The sequence below is a fragment of the Microtus oregoni genome, unplaced genomic scaffold (assembly GCF_018167655.1).
Source record: "Microtus oregoni isolate MIOR12 unplaced genomic scaffold, Mior012 000011F_ref0000422, whole genome shotgun sequence".
Classification (NCBI taxonomy): domain Eukaryota; kingdom Metazoa; phylum Chordata; class Mammalia; order Rodentia; family Cricetidae; genus Microtus; species Microtus oregoni.
The window spans coordinates 29,501,528-29,522,893 of NW_024543070.1; the positions used below are offsets into that span (position 1 = coordinate 29,501,528).

The 21,366-nt window shown below is 45.9% G+C and overlaps 1 protein-coding gene across 3 annotated transcripts in view; it reads right to left on the reverse strand.

Moving 5' to 3' along the window:
• The window catches only part of LOC121453322 (microtubule-associated protein RP/EB family member 2), a 138,171-nt gene that overhangs the window by 45,318 nt on the left and 71,487 nt on the right, over window positions 1-21,366 (reverse strand). For all 3 annotated transcript variants that reach the window (XM_041660003.1, XM_041660002.1, XM_041660001.1), the window contains one exon: window positions 11,066-11,193. In XM_041660003.1, the coding sequence (XP_041515937.1) occupies window positions 11,066-11,186 (121 nt within the window). In that variant the 5' untranslated portion in view covers window positions 11,187-11,193. The remainder of the gene's footprint in view (window positions 1-11,065; window positions 11,194-21,366) is intronic.

Below are 21,366 nucleotides of genomic sequence, written 5' to 3' on the forward strand. Positions count from 1 at the left end.
CAGCCTTCCTCTGTGGTCTCTTGTTCTGTCCCCATTTCCAGGTTCCTGCTTGACTCCCTGCCCTGGCTTCCCTCAGTGACGGACTGTGACAAGAAAATGTGAGCCCAATAAACCCTCCTCTCCAAGTTGCTCTTGAGCGTGGTTTTTATCACAGCAATAGGAAGCAAACTGAAGCATCTGCTTATTGTACAGCAGGAAATTAGCCTGGACACACTGTAAATCTACTTCCATGTTATAGACTCATAAGCATTCCATCGTAAGCACATACAGTGTGTATAGAAGATAAAATAAACATCTCGTCTTTATTTATTCCTATTGTTCTCACAGCTCTTCTCTTCCCCTCACTCCACTGCTGAGATCAAACTTCACAGCGTATTTGCCCAAACGCAACACGATCCGTCATTAAATGAACAGACCGATGTGATCCTATCTGCCATTAGAGGAATCTTAACAGGTAAAGGGATTCTTAAAACAACCACACAGCTTCTTAAGCTTCTACCCGCAAGGATGCAGGCAAGGGAGGAGGAGAAGTGGAGTGCTGGGCCCTGGCTCCGAAGCCTTCACCATCCTGAATAGGTCGAGGTATGTCATCATACACTTTAGAGCCAACCATATTCTTATCTGCAAAACGTCAGGGTTGAAGAAAGCCCTCAGCTCTAATATTAGATGATTATCTAATTCCCAGGCTGTCGTTAACTTCTCTTTAAAAGGCTACTTGTAGTTTCTGCTGAGGAGAAGACAGTGAAGCTTCACCTTCCCAAGTCTCAGACACTTTCCAACAACACTGTTCCTTCTGGCCTCTCATCTTTTGTTGTAGTTTAAGTCAGAGAGGCCCTGTGTGCTGCTCCCAGGGACACTGGCTCCTCTCATCGCTGGTGACTTCTTTTCACACACCCCTCTTTGAGCTTCTGACATTCTCATACTTAACAATATAACTGTTTCCCGCCATCTCAAAAGCTGCATATTGACAACTGGATAGCTCTCATGATAAAGCACGGTGGATTCTGAGACTGTCTGTACACTACACTCACAGAAGCCTGCTATCCCATGTGTCTGCCTGGCCACTCTCGGAACTGATGCTCCTGCAGGATTGCATCTGCCACCGGAGCCCAAACCTCCTAGTGGAGGAAGTGTCCCTGTGGGAAACCAAGGCTCACTAAAACAGAAAGTGATACTGCAAAATATAGGGTTCTATTTCCAGCAGGTCAGCAGAAACCCTCCATATGCACAAACCCAACGCTTAAGAGCTCAGCGGTGAAGCCAGGGAAGGGGTAATCACATCACGAGACCCGGAGTTTAATCCCTAGAGCCCACATAAAAGCCCGTTCTGAGGCATGAGATTGTAATCCCAGTGCTGGGAAGGCAGCGACAGGCAGATCCCTGGGTCTCACTGGCCAGCCTAGTTGAACTGGTGAGTTCCAGCCCCAGAGAGAGACCCTATCTCAAAAAGGAAAGTGGATGGAGCTCATTGACTAGCCAGCCTGAGAGACCCTGCCTCAAAAACTATCAGGAACAAATAGAGGAAGACCTTCACTGCTGACCTTTGACCTGCACATACACAGGAATGTGTATCCCTCTGTGGGCTTGCACACTTCCATACAAACACATACATACATGCATGCCCACTAGCCGGGCAATAGTGAAGCTGATGACACGTGACCGTCAGTGAGAGTTCTCAGTGGCTTAAAGTGCTGCCTAGGTTACAGAAGACAGAACGCCTCCTCTGTCTCCCAAATGGAAAGTTCAGAGCAGTCGAAATCAAACTCCAAGCAGTCCTTGTCTGGGATGTAGGATAAATATTTTCACTAAAAGGTAAACTGCAGAGAAACACCTAGAGCGCACCGCGGCTGGAGACTCACGGTATGGACGAGGGCTGTTGTGTACGTAAGTGTTACTTGGAAAACTAACTTCCGCAGAGACTCACCATTAAAACGGTGCACTGAAAGTTGGAGCATCCATGCCAGACATCCTGATTCTAGCCCTGGTGTCATCTGTCTGTCTGTCATGGTTTATCCAACTGCCATACTACCCCACAACCCCTGTGTTTAAACTCGTGTCTTAATGTTTCAGGGAAAAACACAGGGCTTCAAGCTCGCCTAACGACACAGACGAAGATTCCGACAGTTGAAGGCACAAGGACATAGCAGCTGAAGAGTAAGCCTGTGGGCCTGAGACAGTAGCAGAATCTGGACCTGCGGAGGATGGAGCCAGTCCTAGGTATTTAGTTTCACACCATTTATTTCCAACACGTGATTTTTGTTCGGGCAACATGCTGATAAGATTTTACTCCACATATCCTGCCTCATGCAGTGACACTTGGCTTCCACAGCCGAGTCCAGAAAGGGGAATGGGAATGGGGCTCAGACAAACGTCCCTGGCTTCCATGGAGCTCGGTACTGAAACGGGAAGCAGAGGTCTGAGTCCGAGGCCAAAGCTAAAGCTAGAATTTAGCTTTCTAGTTGGGGGTGGGGGAACTTAAAGCAAGTTTTTACCACAAATAAAAAACAAGTTAGGAAGGTAGAGACTGAGTTTTCTTTTTCTTTTTTTAAATTTTATTTATTATGTATATAGTGTTCTGGGCACAAGATCTTATTACAGATGGTTGTGAGCCATCATGTGGTTGCTGGGAATTGAACTCAGGAACTCCGGAACAACAGTCAGTTCTCTTAACCTCTGAGCCATCTCTCCAGCCCGAGACTGAGTTTTCTTACTGGGGTCATGAGGACAGAAAGTTCTAGACAGCGATGACACCAGGGTACTGTTTTCCCACCCACATGCATTAGGAAGGGCTTTTTATACACTTGTTTCCAGTACTGCGTCTATACTTTCACAGGCAAGGTTTTGTTCTATTTGCCTGTTTTTGTTTGTTTGCTTTTGGACTATGAGACAGACAAAAATGAAGATAAGCCTGGCGTGGAGGCAAGACTCTGAAGATGTATGTGTCCACATGTCTAGCTTTTGTGGTGACAGGTCACCTCTAAACAAATGCCTATCTAGGTGGCACATGGGGACGCCCCTTCGCTTACTGGTGAATGAAAAGCTAGTGAACTGCTACGTGAGGTGGAACTCACCTTTAACTCCAGCACTCGGAGGCAGAAGCAGGCCAATCTGTGAGTTCAAGGCCAGCCTGGTCTACTTAATGAGTTCCAGGACAGCCAGGGCGACTTAGCGAGTCCCCTAAAACATCCTTCCCAACGAAAATTATCACATTTAAAGGGCCAAGCAACTGAGTTCTGAAAGACCAGAAAAATATTGCAATCCAAAATTCAGAAAAACAGAAAAATATAACAGAAAATCCAGCAGAAACATAGCCCCCCCCCCCCCCAAGTGTAAAAAAACACAGGGACACAGACATACTACGGGAGTCAGGACAAACGTCTAGGGAGAAAAAGGCCATCACCCCGCAGATGGGGTCAGTCAAACTCATAGCATTATTTTTCAGTCCCCAAGGTCAGGAGCAAGGAGGAAGTGAGCATGCAGGAGCCCTCAAAGGCCATTTGAAGCCAGGGGACAGACTGACGGGTGTGTATGGGCAAGTGTCAGTTACAGGTGAACAGCAGGCTGGAAGTGCCTCAGTGAGCGTCAGCGTGGGTTACTAAGGAAGGCTTCTGGGACCAATGCTGCCTTCTGGCTCTAAGCATCCATAGATGCCATTTTAAAGCCTTGATTTTCAGAATGCGTCTGTTTTTTAGAGCACATTAAATTAAGGGTAAGAACAGCATTTTCTCAGAGAATTTCTCCTGAAACTGTCAACATCGCTCCAGGGACAACGGGAGGCCAGGTGTGGTACTCCATGGAGAGGCTTGAGCACATGCAAGTGGAGTGGTGTGCACGAACCGGCACAAGCCTGCAGTTCACTTTGGCAGAGCACACCTTTGCAGGCGACTCTTCTGGTGACGGGATCCTCCTGTCCCTGAAACTGGGCGCCTTGTCAGCCTTCTTCACGTGAGAACTATTCTGTCCTCTGCTCTCAGGTCAGGGCTCCTCACTCCTGCCGTTCCTTCCAGTCCAGCTCACCAGGAGTCTGTCACACCAACAGTGTCCTTCCCCAGTCCAGCTCATCAGGAGTCACACACACCAACAGTGTCCTTCCCCAGTCCAGCTCACCAGGAGTCACACACACCAACAGTGTCCTTCCCCAGTCCAGCTCACCAGGAGTCACACACACCAACAGTGTCCTTCCCCAGTCCAGCTCACCAGGAGTCACACACACCAACAGCGTCCCTAGCAGCCTTCTGCAGAAGTTTGCTCCTTTCCCCACAGCTCCCCAAGAGGGGCCCTAAAGGCTGGAGATAGTTCAGCAGACCCCGCTTGGCATGGAAGGCCACCAGCAGCCACAGAGAACTTGGGAGCAGCTACCACAAATCGTCCATGCACACTGCACTACATGACAGGATACTGCTGTATAGTGAGCAGATTTATTGACATGTCCCAGGTTCGTCCCAATACGCTTTGTTATCTAAGCACAATCCCAGTAATAAAAGGGACTCAAGTAATGTGAGGACTGCCCAGCATTTACTTCAGGGGCTCAGTCAGATGACCAAAGCAGAAATGAGTTAACGAGGGGACGGGGTAGGGAAGAGGCAGGAAAGAACTTTGTTTTCAATGGTGAATTCTAATTTATTTAAAGTTGACATATGTACTTTCTCTAAAACTTGGATCGTTTATTTTTCTAAAAATCTAAAATAACTCTCACTATAGTAGAATATACTTTTTTCTTATAAAGATATTGTTTTTTTTTTAAATAGATCCTGGTGAATGATTTCAAAATAGGCAATGTCTTCATTGTAAGTCAAGCTTGGTGGCTCACACTTGTAATTCCAACAGTTAGGAGGCAGAGACGGGAGGACCTAAAGTTCAAGGCCAGCCTGGCTTACTGAGTGAGATCTTGTCTCAACAAATCAACACAAAAATAACACCAGTAAATCCCAAACAAAGAAACAAAAAAGTCAAAACCCAAACCAAAATACAAAACAAAACAAGACAAAAATAGTATTTGGGGTTATGTGTGGTGGTATATGACTGTAATCGAAGGATCCAGAAGATCACTAACCCCTAACCACTAGATCACCAGGACACACTTGGGAAGATGAGGCAGGGGAATTGAAACTTTGAGGCCAGTCTAAGCTAAATGGGAAAACAGTCTCCAAACAAAATGCGACCAAATAAAGTAAGCATGTTATAAACCAGACAAGGTCACAGGGGAGGGGCCCTATGGATTATGTACTCAGCAAGTCTTAAAACCCACAGGTACTTGGCTCCACCAAGGCTTCCCACTGGGCCCTGGAGTCAGAGCCTCAGGCCTGAAAGTCAATGGCATTGATACAGGGCTCCCGTTAGCTCCTGAACCCACACACGCCCCTCGTCTCTATGCACAATCATACAGTGAGTGGCTTAGGGACAGGCGGAGCCCAGCACACAGGACAGCTGTGAATCTGCAAGACATTCAACCCGAATCCCGACACACGTATATACAACGACCACACGTAGTAATTTCCCCAGGTAACAGAAAATACTGAGATCAAAATACACAGCACAGCTACGGACATTGCTTTGAATTAATTCCTCAAGTTATTTTTGTGATCTTATTAAGAATTCACAATTTATTAGTTTAAGTTTCTAATAACATGTCATCATTTTTGCTTTATTCCTGTTATCTGTGTGATGTTATTAAGTTCAACGTGAATGTGTGTCCTTTGACTTTTCATGATATAAAATTATGTACACACCACACACACATATGGAGCTTTCCATAAAACACACACTATATCTCAAGCCGTCTGTTTTCACTTAGCTGCTTGGTTTTCATTTGTCTTTATTTATGGGGTTTATCATCACGCTGAAGGGACTCCAGTGGAGGCTGAAAATGGGATACAGGGTGTCAAAGCGAACAGTCATGTGACACCTGCCCAGTTTTCGGGAACTGTTTGGTTCCTCCCAGAGAATTTAGCCAGTCTCTGGTTCCCGGAGGTATCTTATACATGCACAGTGGCTTCAAACCCGTGTTCACACACTCTGTACTGCATGAATCCAAGGACTGAGCATGAATCCAAGGGACTATGTGCCCTCCTGGAGGAAGGGGCACAGGCTGCCCTGCTGTGGGGAGCTGCGCACTGAAGAAGCTCAGCATCCTACATGGGATCCTATACCCTGGGCATCCCACCTGACTAGAAGGACAACCTTTCTGGGGTACCTCTTGACCATCCACCACTCTGTCACTCGGGAGCACCTGCCATGCCCCAAGAGTCGGATGTCCTCACCTCCTTTATTTTACGCTCTCCCTGGTACATTTCCATTTCTCTTCAGTGGCACTTACCACTGAGGTCTCATCTTGTGCAGGGCAGGAGTTGGCTACACAGAGTCTGAAGCCCTCAGGGAGAATGGTCTTGGCCTATTTATCTCAGGGCCCAAAACATGTTTGCTGTTTAGCTACAATCAGAAGGAGCACAGCAAGGAGATGTGGCAACTGTTTTCAGGATCAAGCATGCCAATGTGGGAAAAAAAAATCATAAATCCCAGGTAGCAGTTTGGTAAGTCAAGGTAAATGTATACTCCACGGTGCCCTGGCATTGGACATTACAAAGGCAGGCAGGCCAGCACGCTCACAAAAATTCCAGGGCAAAAACCCCAAACCAAACGAACCCAGACAAACACCCCACAATCTCACCAATTTATGTTTATCTTCAATAACAAAGTATCAAGATAATAGAAATACACAAAATTATAAGGGAGGAAAACCCCTCTGATATTTCTATATTCTCTACTCAAAAAAAAAAAAAGAAGAAGAAGAAGCTGTATTTAGCCAGTGAATCGGGGGAGACTTGAATATGTTACCCACTGCAGCGGTTCACCCTCCAGCTGAACCACACCTAGACATGGCCCATCACGTGTTACCCCTCTCTTCTCCAATTATTTGGTATGCTTGAAACCAAGTAAATGAATTTTGAAATTATCTGGTCAAATAAAATTAGAGAGAAAAAATATCTAGCCTAAACAAAATCTACAGGATGCCTCTAAGCATAGATAATATTCCATTAGCACACAATAGCTAACCACAGTCATTCTGAAATGGCTCACTTTCTTAGAGAAAACAATAAACCTCTGATTTTATAAAGCTAAGTGAACTCCTGGGCCTGCAGACACTGACGGAATATCCTTACTTGGTTTCAATAAGAGAGAGTCAGTAAGATCAGCCCTACTAAATTTAGCCTCTGAGCTGATTTCATCACTAACCCGGCTTCTCTGCTGACACAAGAGAGAAGGCCCAGGGGACACAGCGCTAGGCTGGAACCAACCTATTTAACAAGCACAGATCTGTAGCCAAAAATGGTCACAAAGAACCTGCTACCTTGCACAGGAATGACTACCAATCAGGGTAAGGCCCAGAGGGCTCATCCTCCACGTTCCAAGCGTGCCTGATGACCACACCTGCGAGAAGCCCAGTGCGGGTTACAAATCATATTCCCTTCTACTGGCTCATACACTGATATTTGTAAATACAACTACAATTTCAACAGCCAAATTCAGAAGCTTTCCCAGAATAAGAAAAACAAAAAAGAAAAAAAAAATTCCAGAAACCTGATCCAACACAAAGCTTGAACCAATCTGGAGAAACACATATTGAACTCGAATCAAACCCTAATCATTTTTCTACCTTTACAAAAAGTCAATCAAGAGAAATATTTTAAAATTTCAAAACTGCTTTCATCTAGATGGCATTTTATTTCAATCCCCAGATGCTCAGGCAAACAAGCAAGCCTTCCACCGGCCACGGGGCCAGTACGGGCTGAGTGATGACACTGGCAGTGGTCCCCGGCACTGTGGAAGGCCTGCTGGTCTCTGCTGCCAGGGCTTCCTGTCCTGTGACGGGGTGGGAAGCAGAGGGGGAGGATGCACAGACGTCAGAAAAGGGCCAGCTGGGAAGGCTAGCTTTGCAGTTACACCCAGCCTAGGAGAGAAGATCCAGACACAGCCATGAGGGTGTGTGGCGGGGAGGGGGGCGTAAGTTTAAGTTTTAGAGGAAGCATGGGGCGGCAGGGCAGGGTGAAGGGTGAGGAAGAGAGGCAACCCTCTGCCTTGTCCCCCCTCCCCCCGCACACTGCCCACTTCTTTTCTGTCATCTCAAGTCGAGGAGGATGCTTTTAGGAACTTTTAGCACCATACTGACCTTTCCCATCTTCAGTACCTTTGAAAACATCTACTAAACTGGTCTGAACTAGAATTCAAGCAAAATTCCCCCCCCCTTTAAAGCCCTATACATTCTATCAAGACTGAATGAAAACAGAAAGTTATTCCGGAGCTGAACTAGTGTGATGTGCTCGTGGCCCAACCTCCCATCCCACAAGGGGAAATCAACATGACGAGATTTCAAAGCAGATTTAGACAGCCAGCAGTAGAAAATGGAACAGCCCTCTGCTTTCCTTGAAACAGATTGCTTTTTGCAAGAAATAAATGCAATCCGAATATGCATACGGATCCGTGACCCAGATTTAATGTTCAAAGAAAGTGGTCATAAAGTTACATCCTTGGGAAACAATAACAAGAAATAGGAGCGAATAATTTTCATTATTTTGAATGCATTACAAGGTATTTCCATGTGATTTACTTATTTCTTTTCTTATTACGGTGCTGGGCATTGAACCCAGAGCCTCGCACACATGAGAAAAGTGCCCTACCACTGAGCTATGACCACCCCAGCCCAGTACTCTTACTTCACAGAACATTTAAAGATGTCTATGGGGAAGAAAGAGACGTCAGGAAAAGGCAGAACGTTCAGAAGCAAATACATCGTAGTTTTATTTCAGCTTTTTGGAAACTGAAGAAAAGTTGATGTTCATTTTTTTTCTACTTTGCCTTGTATTTTTTTAAAAAAATAATTAAAACTTTATTGTAAAGAGCTTCCAAATTGTCTACGGCCATACCACCCTGAATGCGCCTGATCTCGTCTGATCTCGGAAGCTAAGCAGGGTCAAGCCTGGTTAGTACTTGGATGGGAAGAGCTTCCATATTAGAGACACACACACACACACACACACACACACACACACCCCAAATGTAGCCAGTCTCAGTCTATACATCTGAGTGAACTTCTGCACAGTTAGAATTCCATCCATTCTTATTGATGTTTGTTTTAGCGTGGGCTTTGAGAGAGATCTATTAGCTGGAAATGGGCAGAGGGGAGGAGGGCAGAGTGGGAACCACCAGGTGTGGAGTTTAAGTCTTCCAGGGGTGGGGGTGGGGGGACGACAGCGTGGAAAATAGTCTGCAGAAACCCATGCAGGTGACCTTCGAGTGTCTTCCCAGGGCACAGTACGAAAATCAAATACCACATAATAAGCTACAAGGAACCAAAATAAATACCCGAGATACAGTATACTCCATAAATCCGAGCATTCCTGAGCATGATGAGGACAAATCACTTAGGTCATTAGTCTTGGATTTGTTCTCATCTGAGAGGCACTGGCCTACCTGCTTTCAGAGTCTTCTAGAACGAGAGCAGAGAAATGAATTCATAAATAAATAAATAGAAAGACCACTTCTTCCTGCCAAATGCCAGGAAGACAAAATTTTGCTGAAGACAAAATTAAACTAAGAAGATGGAATTGGTGCCGGACAGGTTTGGGAGGCCTGCACTTGACTGTTAGTGGTTTGAGGTTTCTCACACACACAAGCACTGCAAGCTGTGGAGAGACCACCGCCTGTCTTTCCACAACAGGAACTCACACTTGTTCCCCAGTCAGAGGTGTGTCTCAAAGCAAAAAGGAAACATTAATCTATTACTGGGGACTTTGCAAATTCTGATAGTACTTCATGAAATCATTTTTTTTTTTTTTTGCGTATGACTACTGGAAAGAATTCACAGTCTGATACCAACAAGCAGGCAAAAACAGAACTCTCTGCATCTAAACACCTTTACAGAAACAAATTCATAATACTATATTCCCTAACACCATGTCCATGTTAGGGCCACAGGCAGAGAAGATGTCTCTTTTTCTATTAGCTTACAAGAGTATTTAACTTGCCAATGACAATACTTTCTTTTGATTTGCACTCAAAGCTAAAGGCACATTACTTTAACATACTCAGACTTTTTTTTAAAATTGCTTCTTCCTTCCAAACAGGTTTAATCCAATATGCATTCCCGGAGAACTACTCAGTATCAGGTACAGTAGGGTGCGGGCATTAGACAAAGAGTAACTGCAGGCCCATTCTTAAGACTCCCCTGGTGCCTCCAGGGACTGGGGAGTCCATAGACACAGCTTGACAGGTGTGATCCCGGACGGGGGCGGGGTTGGCGGGAAACTACTGAGCCAGGACTGCTTCCCAGAGTTGACAGGAGGCGAGGCAGAGGAAACTGTGAACAGGATGTTACTACACACACAAAGAGGAGGAGAACTCCAGGCTGCCAAAGGGAAGGAGGCTGTGGAGCATTCAGAGTGTTCCGCGGTGCTGAGGGCTGAGGCTCCGGGGAGAGAGACGTGTGTGACCGAATTGAGAAGGGCGATTAGAAGCTCTAAAGATCCACTCTGGGTTTTGTTGCTGTTTGTTTGTTTGTTCCTACAGGCAAGCATTCTAAGCTCTACCCCCAGCTGCTTTTTGTTTTGGAACAAGGTCCCACTAGGTCACCCAGACTGGCCTTGAACTGCTTGTAGGGTCCCGAGCAGCTGGGATTCAGGCCCTGCATCACCAGCCCAAGCTCCACTGTGTTTGAAGCCACATGCTTGGTGACAACAGGGCCATGGAAAGGAGGCTAGGAGCCAGCATTCCAGAGGGGTGTGGCCGGCAGCAAGCCAGAAGCAGCTCATACACATCTGGACAGCTGTGTGCTCTTAGATGGTCTCAGACATCCTCCCCCCACAATGTTCTTCTTCAGGTATAGCCAAGTTTTCCAAGTAAAAGCTATATTTATATGTATGGTTTTGTCTCACCCCAAATATGTCACGGGTGGCTCCTAAAAGCCACATTCGATTGCCAGTGAGCACATTGGGTACATACTAAAGACAGCCTCTTACCTGAACAGATTGCCAGTGAACAGATCGGGTACATACTAAAGACAGCCTCTTACCTGAACAGAGCTGCTCCACCTTTGTGTAGTTTAGAGAGACGATGTCGTTAACCCACGCAATGATGTCATGCCTGCTCATAGTCTCCTGGGTTATCGAGGTAGAATACACGTTGACCGCCATTCCCCAACTAGGACAAAACAAATGAAAATAAGTTTATTTACTCACAAGAGAAAAAAATACCTTAGAAATATAAGAGACATGCAATCATGAAGGACATTACTGGTGGAGCTTTACAACGAAGCTTCTTCCTGTGGGTCCTGACCCCCCCCCCCCCACACACACATACCCCATGGTAGAAGGGAGAAGGGCACAGGGAGGTGGTGAAAATCTGGCAACAGTAAACAATTTCGGAACACGCAACAGCCAACACTTAGTTCATAATCGGATGTGTACTGGACCCACAGCCCTCCCGGCAGCACTTGGCCGTGCTGCTTCAGGAGTCGTCTTTACGGCCTTCATGCTGAACTGAACGCGTACCACACGTACTCCCGATTGCCCGCCATGACACCTCGAAAGGCCAGCAAGCGCTGCCTGAGACACCCTGGCTCGGATCTCAGACTACTGTGTTTTGTTAAGTGACGTCATTTTGGATGTACGTACAAAGCTTGCTGCTCTTACAGAAACACTCTGGCTTCATTACAGAAAACAAGGCTTTTAATATTTTCCCGCTGTCAGTCCTTAGCACGTAAGTATCAGGACAATGCATTTCTGGATTGTATTGTGCTAAGTAAGACCAACAAGCACATCTATCTATCTCCAGTATGCAAATTTGCTTTCATCTTTTTTTTTTTTCTGTCTTTTCTATTTCTTGAGACTGGGTCTCACTATCTAGTTCTGGCTGGCCTGGAACTCGATTTGTAGACCATGTGGTGAAAATCACATGCTTATCAATGGACTATTTTAAATTTTTTTATGATTTACTGTCATAAATGTCTGAGTCACGTACCTATTTTACTTACCTACCTAGCTGAGCTCAGGTAAAAATTTCTCAAGTGAAAGGGGGTTTGGAGTTGGAAGTTTCATCAGCCTTGCTCTAGAGGGAACAGCGTCTGAAGTTCCACTAGGAATCAGAGGCTGTCCGGCTCCTTTTGTCAGGCTATTAGACAGAAGATATTTGCCAAGACCCAACAGTTCATTAGTGACTTCTAACGTATTGTCTGCTGGTCATTCTTATTATGTGTGATGATCCCACAAGGAGGAATTCCATCCTGAGAGAGCCTGGGGTCAGGGGTCAGGTCATGGACACAACCCAGAGCAGGTCCTGATCGCTTCTGTACTCTTCACTGAATATTCTCTGGCCAACATGATTTTTATTTATGAACTATAACCATGAAGTACAGAGTTTTAGCAAACTTGCTATGCTTTAGTCTATTGCAATTTAAATCTTGACTGATAAAAGATACATTTGAGTGTGCATGGGCCTGTGTATATGCTTATTTGGGTTGGCCTTTCAGTTCTTTGGATAAAGTCCTTCCTTATTTTCTGTTGTGACAAAATATTCTAGGCTCAACTGGTAACTTTCCTACTTCTGACCTAAAACCAATTGTTTCTCTCAGGGCTTTTGACTCCTTTCTGTAACAGACAGTATTTGGTGATATAGAAATAAATGTTTTAAACATGACTGGATGAAATACCGAAATCTAAAGTGTACAGGCTCTCTGCAAATGTCCTTTATGTTTCTTGTGCCTGGAGTCGTTTATTTGCATTAACTGATGCCACTCTGCTTCCCGCTTCAAGGAATTCAGTGGACTTTACAGTCATGAAAACAGCGTCCACACATCGTCTAAGTTCTCTTTCCCCAAAGACCTGAGAACAACCCGCCAGCACCGGATAAATATGACTTCTCTACACTTCTATTAAAGGTTCTTTTGTTTTCCAGTCAATAGCTTTTGCTGTTTTCTTTAATGACCACTTACTAAGTGAAACCACTTACTTGTACAACGTGATCACCTTTCACCACCTTTAATAAATTATCTAAAACTTTACTAACGATAAATAATTCAAAATTGAAAGCATTTTGGACCGTTTGATGTGATTTTTACATACTGACGTAACTTTTGGCGCTCGATGTACTTTCCTAATGATTTTTTTTCACGTGGTAATAAGAAGCCTTCACATTTCCCAGCAAGGGACAGATGGAAGGTGAAACATCAAGGCCCAGAACTCGGTGGCATCCAACCAGGGTGATGAAAATTTTCCTCCAGGTGATTGAGAATCAAAACTAAACACAAAGCAGGGAAGATCTGTGTCTGACAAATACAGTTACAGTGGTAACTGAGTAAAAATGGTTTGTAGTTACAGAAGACGAAGAACACCAAATATGATGGGCAGATGAGATTGAAAAATACATGGGAACAACGAGGTGGTCCACTGCAGCCCCGCCCTGAGTCACCTCCTTCCAGACCCGAGGTGATGATGTTCTCCCAAGGGCAACCGTCCCTTCACAGCCCAACCATTCACTCAAGTCACTCAAGTAAGGCACGCCATGGCGTGGAAGAATGCATGAAGACGGGGAGCAGACAATGAGAGTAGTGTCAGGTGTGAGCTTTAGAAATCTCTGGTTAACTAGCTATCCGTCCCACCCTCTAACTTCTGTGGTGATACGTCTCCAATGAACACACCTACAGTCGCTGGAAATGCTGCCCATGGTAGGCCCTTGTGGGGAAAGTCAGTAAGTGGACGGAGCAAGAGGAAGGATAACCCAATGAAAGGCAGAAGCGCTCCAGCCTTTCTAAAAGAAAACATGGCTGACACGTTCAACACATTCCAGTAAGTATCTGAATCAGCAGCAACAGGATCAGTATAGACGCCTATGAGCTATTTATGTTGACTGGAGCACTGTCAGAATCTATGTTCTTCCAAACTTCGGGACGATTAATTTATTCACTATCATACAAAGGATTAGATTTCACTATAGTAATTTCAAGCAAGATTTGTTTTTGCTGATTCTCCTATGGACCTCGACTCCCTGGCTCCCTGCCCTCCCTATTGCTCTTTCGCTCACAGGGGCCTCCCATCGATTTCCATGTCACACGTTCTCTTGCCTTTGCTGTGTTCTATTTGCCCCCCGATGGTCCTGTCTGGTCTCAGAGCCTCCGCTCACACCCACATACATGCACACACATGTAAACACTGAAAGTAGGGTCTACATGACAGAACATTTGTGCGAGTGGGTTCCAACTGGCTTAACAGAATGTATTTCATCAGATCCATCCATTTTCCCAAAAGTTTAATTTTTCTTGATAGCTAAATAAAATTCCTGTGTGTGTGTGATATCACATTTTCAATATCCACCCATCTGATGAAGGACGTCTAGGTTTGAGCAGAGCAGCAATAAACATGGATGAGCACATGTCTCTGTGGTAAGATGTGGAGTGTCAAGGAGTAGTATAGCTGGAGGTTCAATTGTAACCCTCTGAGAAACCTCCACACCATTTCCATGTTTGTGCCAGTTCATGCTCTGACCACTAGTGAACACTGTCACCCCAATTCTCTCTAACACTCTGCCGTCCATCTTCTTGATGCAGGCGTTCTGACCAGGGTGAAATGGAATCTCAGAGTCTCTCTTTCAGTGAGACACCTCTGTGATCACTTGACTTGGTGGTGTCATTTGTTAGCTGTTTGTTAGCTGTCCAGCCATACACGCCAGCTTTCCGATTTTAGGCCTGACAGCTTTGGCTTGGCATGTCCTCTGCCCTGAGAGGAAGTGTCCTTGTGAACTCTCAGCCAATCACTGTGTCTGCGCCCCTTCCCCACCACGTGTGTGTGCATGTCTCTCTCTGTGTCTGTGCCCGTCCCCATGTGTGTGCATGTCTCTCTCTGTGTCTGTGCCCTTCCCCACGTGTGTGTGCATGTCTCTCTCTGTGTCTGTGCCCTTCCCCATGTGTGTGCGTGTCTCTGTGTCTGTGCCCCTTCCCCATGTGTGTGCATGTCTCTCTCTGTGTCTGTGCCCTTCCCCACCATGTGTGTGTGTGTGCATGTCTCTCTCTGTGTCTGTGCCCTTCCCCACCAAGTGTGTGTGCATGTCTCTCTCTGTGTCTGTGCCCTTCCCCATGTGTGTGCATGTCTCTCTCTGTGTCTGTGCCCCTTCCCCACGTGTGTGCATGTCTCTCTCTGTGTCTGTGCCCTTCCCCATGTGTGTGCATGTCTCTCTCTGTGTCTGTGCCCTTCCCCACGTGTGTGTGCATGTCTCTCTCTATGTCTGTGCCCCTTCCCCATGTGTGTGCATGTCTCTCTCTGTGTCTGTGCCCTTCCCCACGTGTGTGTGCATGTCTCTCTCTGTGTCTGTGCCCTTCCCCACGTGTGTGTGCATGTCTCTCTCTGTGTCTGTGCCCCTTCCCCATGTGTGTGCATGTCTCTCACTGTGTCTGTGCCCTTCCCCACATGTGTGTGCATGTCTCTCTCTGTGTCTGTGCCCTTCCGCACGTGTGTATGCATGTCTCTCTCTGTGTCTGTGCCCTTCCACACCATGTGTGTGTGTGTGCATGTCTCTCTCTGTGTCTGTGCCCTTCCCCACCATGTGTGTGTGTGTGTGCATGTCTCTCTCTGTGTCTGTGCCCTTCCCCACCATGTGTGTGTGTGTGCATGTCTCTCTCTGTGTCTGTGCCCTTCCCCACGTGTGTGTGCATGTCTCTCTCTGTGTCTGTGCCCTTCCCCACGTGTGTGTGCATGTCTCTCTCTGTGTCTGTGCCCCTTCCCCATGTGTGTGTGCATGTCTCTCTCTGTGTCTGTGCCCTTCCCACGTGTGTGTGCATGTCTCTCTCTGTGTCTGTGCCCTTCCCCACGTGTGTGTGCATGTCTCTCTCTGTGTCTGTGCCCCTTCCCCACGTGTGTGCATGTCTCTCTCTGTGTCTGTGCCCTTCCCCACGTGTGTGTGCATGTCTCTCTCTGTGTCTGTGCCCCTTCCCCATGTGTGTGCATGTCTCTCTCTGTGTCTGTGCCCTTCCCCACGTGTGTGTGCATGTCTCTCTCTGTGTCTGTGCCCTTCCCCACGTGTGTGTGCATGTCTCTCTCTGTGTCTGTGCCCCTTCCCCATGTGTGTGTGCATGTCTCTCTCTGTGTCTGTGCCCTTCCCCACCATGTGTGTGCATGTCTCTCTCTGTGTCTGTGCCCTTCCCCACCATGTGTGTGCATGTCTCTCTCTGTGTCTGTGCCCCTTCCCCATGTGTGTGCATGTCTCTGTGTGTCTCTGTGTGATTCTACTGCCACGCTGATGTCATCTTTGCTCTCCCAGTCCCACCATTTTCTACAGACACAATTTTAATATATTCAATCTGAAATTATCCAGGTGACTAAGAAGAGACTATTTCTCAAGCTTTTCTAAGCATTAGCCTCAGACGAGAATTAAATAATCTATACTTTCCATGGATACATTCGGAACTTCTAAGGTTTCATTATAATTTCTTGCTTCGTAACCTACATGGCAATGCAAAGGTGAAAACACTTGCCCCTGCCTAGCAGAAAGTTGTGTGATTTGCACGAGGGAACGTGACATCATCTTAGAGACAAAGCCACTCCATGCTGCTCCTGGGAGGAAAGCAGGGCCGGAGTCATAGTCCTCCCTCACAAATGAGGACGTTACACCTGAAGGGCCACTGTTCTAGCTCACCAGGGCACACAAATTTCAGGCCCATGTGCCTAGCTTTGGACCATCAAGAGACACACAAACACTCCATTGAAGACAGAAATTATAAGAATTAAAAACGTCAATTTTGTTTTTAATTTTTTCATTTGGTTTATTCATTTTATGTGTGTATGTTTGCCTGCAGGTATGTCATGTGAACCAGGTCAGAAGAGAACAGTGGAGCCCCTGGCACTGGAGTTAGGAATGGTCGAGAACGACCATGCCGATGCTGGGAACTGAACCTGCGCCTTCGGCAGGCTATAAAAACTCTTAACTGCCGAGCCATCTCGTCAGCCCCAAGATACCACTTTTTAAACTCACTTCTTAGGTTTTCATCAAGATGAATGCCAAACTACAAGAGCAAGATCACACTGGATGCCACAGCACAAAGAGTCAATGGCAGCACAGGGCTGGTGCTCAGGTTTGGGCCTTCAGGGGGTCCTTTAGACAGAAATGTCAGTTGATTATCAGATGACGTAACATGTGGCCTCTGAGACAGAATCAGCTCTTTGCCAACCTTTCAAACAAAGGGTCAAAGCACCATGTCCATGTTCTGACTTCAGGACCTGGTTAACTTCAGTAGTATGGAAAGCAGGTAAGGGAGGCTGGGGAGGCGACTTGGTTGGTACATTGCCTGCCTTGCAAACATGAGGACCCAAATTAGATCCCAAAAGCTACATAAAAAACGCAGGTGCTGTGCACCTTGTAATCCCAGCAGCCCTGATGAGGTAGTAACAAATGCCTCGGCTACTGATCAGGGACTTACACATTGCTTTTATAAATGTTCTAGGAAGGTGGCAATTTTACCCTCTAAAAACATGAAAGAACCCTCCCACACAAAACAAACAAACAAAAACAGAAATCCCTTCCTATTCTCAGAAAGCAAAGCTTCAGTTCCGGCTTCTCTGTGAACAGCGACTTCAGAGAAAGGACAGCCCAAGGCCCAAAGTCCTGCTGATTTATTCAGCTTCCTCTGCATTTGACATGTGGTGGTGGCGCTGGGCAGAGAGGCACAGCAAGCTTATGCTCTGCAGCAATTATTGAACCACATAAATTAGTCATTGCATTTCTGCCTACTAAAACAAATGGAACTTTCTGTGAGTCGATGAGACAAACTAGCTTGAATTAAGGCTTGGCAAGCCCCAAACATGGGGGAAAAATGTGAATTCTACCACCTTACCAGTCATGGACTTCCAAACCCAATTACAAAATAATCTGTAGGTTTGTCCAAGAATCAGTCTGGCAAGGCTTATGAATTATTTCGGGGCGTTCTACAAATATAAGCAAATATATAAAATGTCGGTGTCAGCACTGTATACTAACTGAAATGGTTTCTTAGGTCATTCATTCCTCTCTTTGCCCTACCCAATGCTACCAAAGGGACCACTATAGCCACACTGTCCCATTCTCTCCTTCACACGCACAGCCAACCCTTTGTAAGGACACCCCAGTGTTCCCCAGCTCCCCCAAAGTGGCATCCATGATACATCAGGTGTTCCAGGATCCTAGCTCTGGTCTTACTAAGGGGTTGTCCACAAAAGAAAGATTTAAGAAAATTTTTTTGTTTTGTTTTGTTTTTGGCTTTTTGGGACAGGGTTTCTCTGTGGTTTTGGAGCCTGTCCTGGAACTAGCTCTTGTAGACCAGGCTGGTCTCGAACTCACAGAGATCCGCCTGCCTCTGCCTCCTGAGTGCTGGGATTAAAGGCGTGGGCCACCAACGCCCAGCAAGATTTAAGAAATTAATTTGAGGCATAAGGCATGCCAAATCTACTTTGATTCGTTTTAACAACTAACATCTGAGTCTTCCCAAGTTTAGACAAGGCCATCTGCAGAACAGCTTTCTGTATGCAGTGAACTCTCATCTGTGGCTTGGTGCGAAGGCCCCCGTTTAGCTTACATTCACCCCAAGCCTACGCTGAAGCTAAATCTTTAAAAGTTATTATGGGGACTGGAAAGATGGTTCACTGGTTAGGAGTGCTTACCACTGCTGCAGAGGATTCATAACCCCCTCTAACTCCAGTTCCAGGGGAATATGATGCCCTCTTCTGGACTCCAGAGGCACTGCATGCACATGGTGCACATAAACTCACACAGGCACACACATAGATGCAGAAACAAACACATATTTTTTAAAGGCATGAAGGTCTTCAGTTACCTTCTTTGGTCATTTCCTTGAGGAGTCTATATTCAACTGGAATCTTTTGTTTACTATAAAATGTTCAGAAGTTCTAGCCAGCCATGCCAATATATTCCATTCACACATTTTGAGCTGACAGTGTCTGTACCTGTGACTATTTTTGGTCTCCTGAAACAATCTCTATTTTCAGCAATTTTCTCATCACCGGGAGAAGTAACCCACCACCAAGAGTCTAAGAAAAATAAATTCTCTCCATTTTACATAAATGAAACAAAGAACAGACTGGAAAAGATATAGGGGAATGTTACTTTTCTTTCATGTGAGCAACTTATACATTTGAGTTTCTGTAGAGAATGATTTGCCAGGGCCGTATAAGGATCTGAAGCCAGGACAGCTCAGCTACAGCTTTAAATATCAGTGCTTGACTGCAGGCTAATTGCGGAGACCGGGTGTGAGAGCTGTGTGAAGCGTCCCATATGTGATGGGGGAGAGAAGCACCTGTGGTCCCTAAGCAAAGCGTTTCTCTCTCAGTCCCTGGCTCATTTAAAGGCAGCACTGTCAGATCCCACACCACAGGCTATTCTTTGGTAAAGATTTTAGGATTGTCAAAGTTAGAGCACTCCACAAATGAGGTAAGGAGAGGGGCTGTCTTTCAAATTTGCGGCAGAACTCTTTACTCTAGGGTTATTCTAACAAAAGTAGCTCTTTTATGAACCCTCTTGGCATTCACAAATATGTTTAAAAGAGATTTATCAAGTTGATGATACAATAATGATCCTATGCTTACAGTTATAGTTTCTAGAATAATGTTAACATAAATATTTTAAAGAGAAAAAAGTACATCTCTGCCCACAGATTAAGATACTTAGTCACCTGGGCGTGGTGGAACACGCCGTTAAGCTGGGCACTTAGAAGCAGAAGTGGGGGATCTACTGAGTTCTGGAAAGCCAGGCCAACCAGGGCCACACAGTTAAGACCTGTATCAAAAACAAAAACAAAAAAACCTCAAACAACAAAAATCAGGGAATGAGGCAAGGGAAGAACCCCCACACTGCACTCAAAGGTGAGCCCTGTGGCAGCACACACAGGTCCACCTCCCCCAGAGCATCCCTCAGGATGAACTGGAGCTTCCAAAGGAAGCAAGGGTGTAAATGTGTGCCGTGAACAAGAAATTCCCCTGTGTATAAATCAGCGGTATATGATGCATTCCCCAAATGAGGAGCTGGGAGAGGCGGGCTGAGGTGCTTCACCAAGGAAAGAGCATCTCTAGACCATGCCCCATTCATCATTCATTCATTCATCACGTTCTCTTCATTCATTAATTCATGCATCACGTTCTCTTCATTCATTCGTTCATTCATCACGTTCTCTTCATTCATTAATTCATGCATCACGTTCTCTTCATTCATTCAGGACCCACACGGCAGGGAAGGAAGGATTTGTTCAAGGCAGAAAGAGATCAGAACTAAGTGTGGGGGGGAGGGGTTAAGAGGGGTTCATAAAAAGAAAAACCTTGACAAGACATATCATCCCCAAGAAAGGATACAAAAACCTGAGAGTTCATTGAAGATGAGGTATTAAAGATTCTGTGTGCCCTGTGATGTATGATGAGGGAGGAAATTAAAGACACCACACTGCCTCCATGCAGCAATCACACAGCTCTGGGCAGATTCCCGGATTTGACTTTCCTGGGTTTTACGGTCCTCTGATGGGATGAGCTAACGAGGCAAGTCAAACTCCTTGGGAAGAAAGGGAGGCCTCCGAGGTGGCAGAGGTCCGAGCCCAGAGCTGAGTTCACACAGGGATGGAAGCGTCAGGCACGACACACAATACTAGACCACAGACACAGAGACACATTTCCCCCTCAGACTAGGCAACTGCAGTTCAACACTAACAAAGAAAACCAGCGCAAGGGCTTCCACATGAAGGGGCTTTGAGGACAAACGTTAGGAGGAAACTGAGTTTCAGATGGGCTGGGTTGCCTGCCACACTCCAGGTTTTTCTAGGTGGTTGTGGTATCTGCTCGATGCTAGCAGTGTAAGCATAGGGTTCTGCTTAGCTTGGCCATCTTAACTCACAACTCCTGCTAATAACTGCCACTTCCTGGAGAGAGTGATAAAAAAATAACTTGAGGATGTCTTCCCCTTTGAGAATTAACCGTTACTTTTCACTTTTTATTCTGTGTGTGTGTGTGTGTGTGTGTGTGTGTGTACACTGTATGAGCATATGTATTCGCCCATGTGCATGTGGAAGCCAGAGGATGATAAGGATATCCTGCTCTACACTTTATTCCCTTGACACAAGGTCTCTCATTGAACATGGATCAGCTGGCAGCTAGCAAGACCCAGCGATCTTCCTGCCTCCACTCCCTCCAAAGTCTGGCTTTTTACATAGGTGCTTGGGATTTGAACTCAGGTCTTTGTATCTGTGCGGCAAGCTCTTTCACTGGCCGAGACGACTCTCCAGCCCTGCCCCCTTTAGAACAGAATATAACTAAAATGCATAGATTTCTGTAACTGTCTGCCAAATGAGGCCCCAGA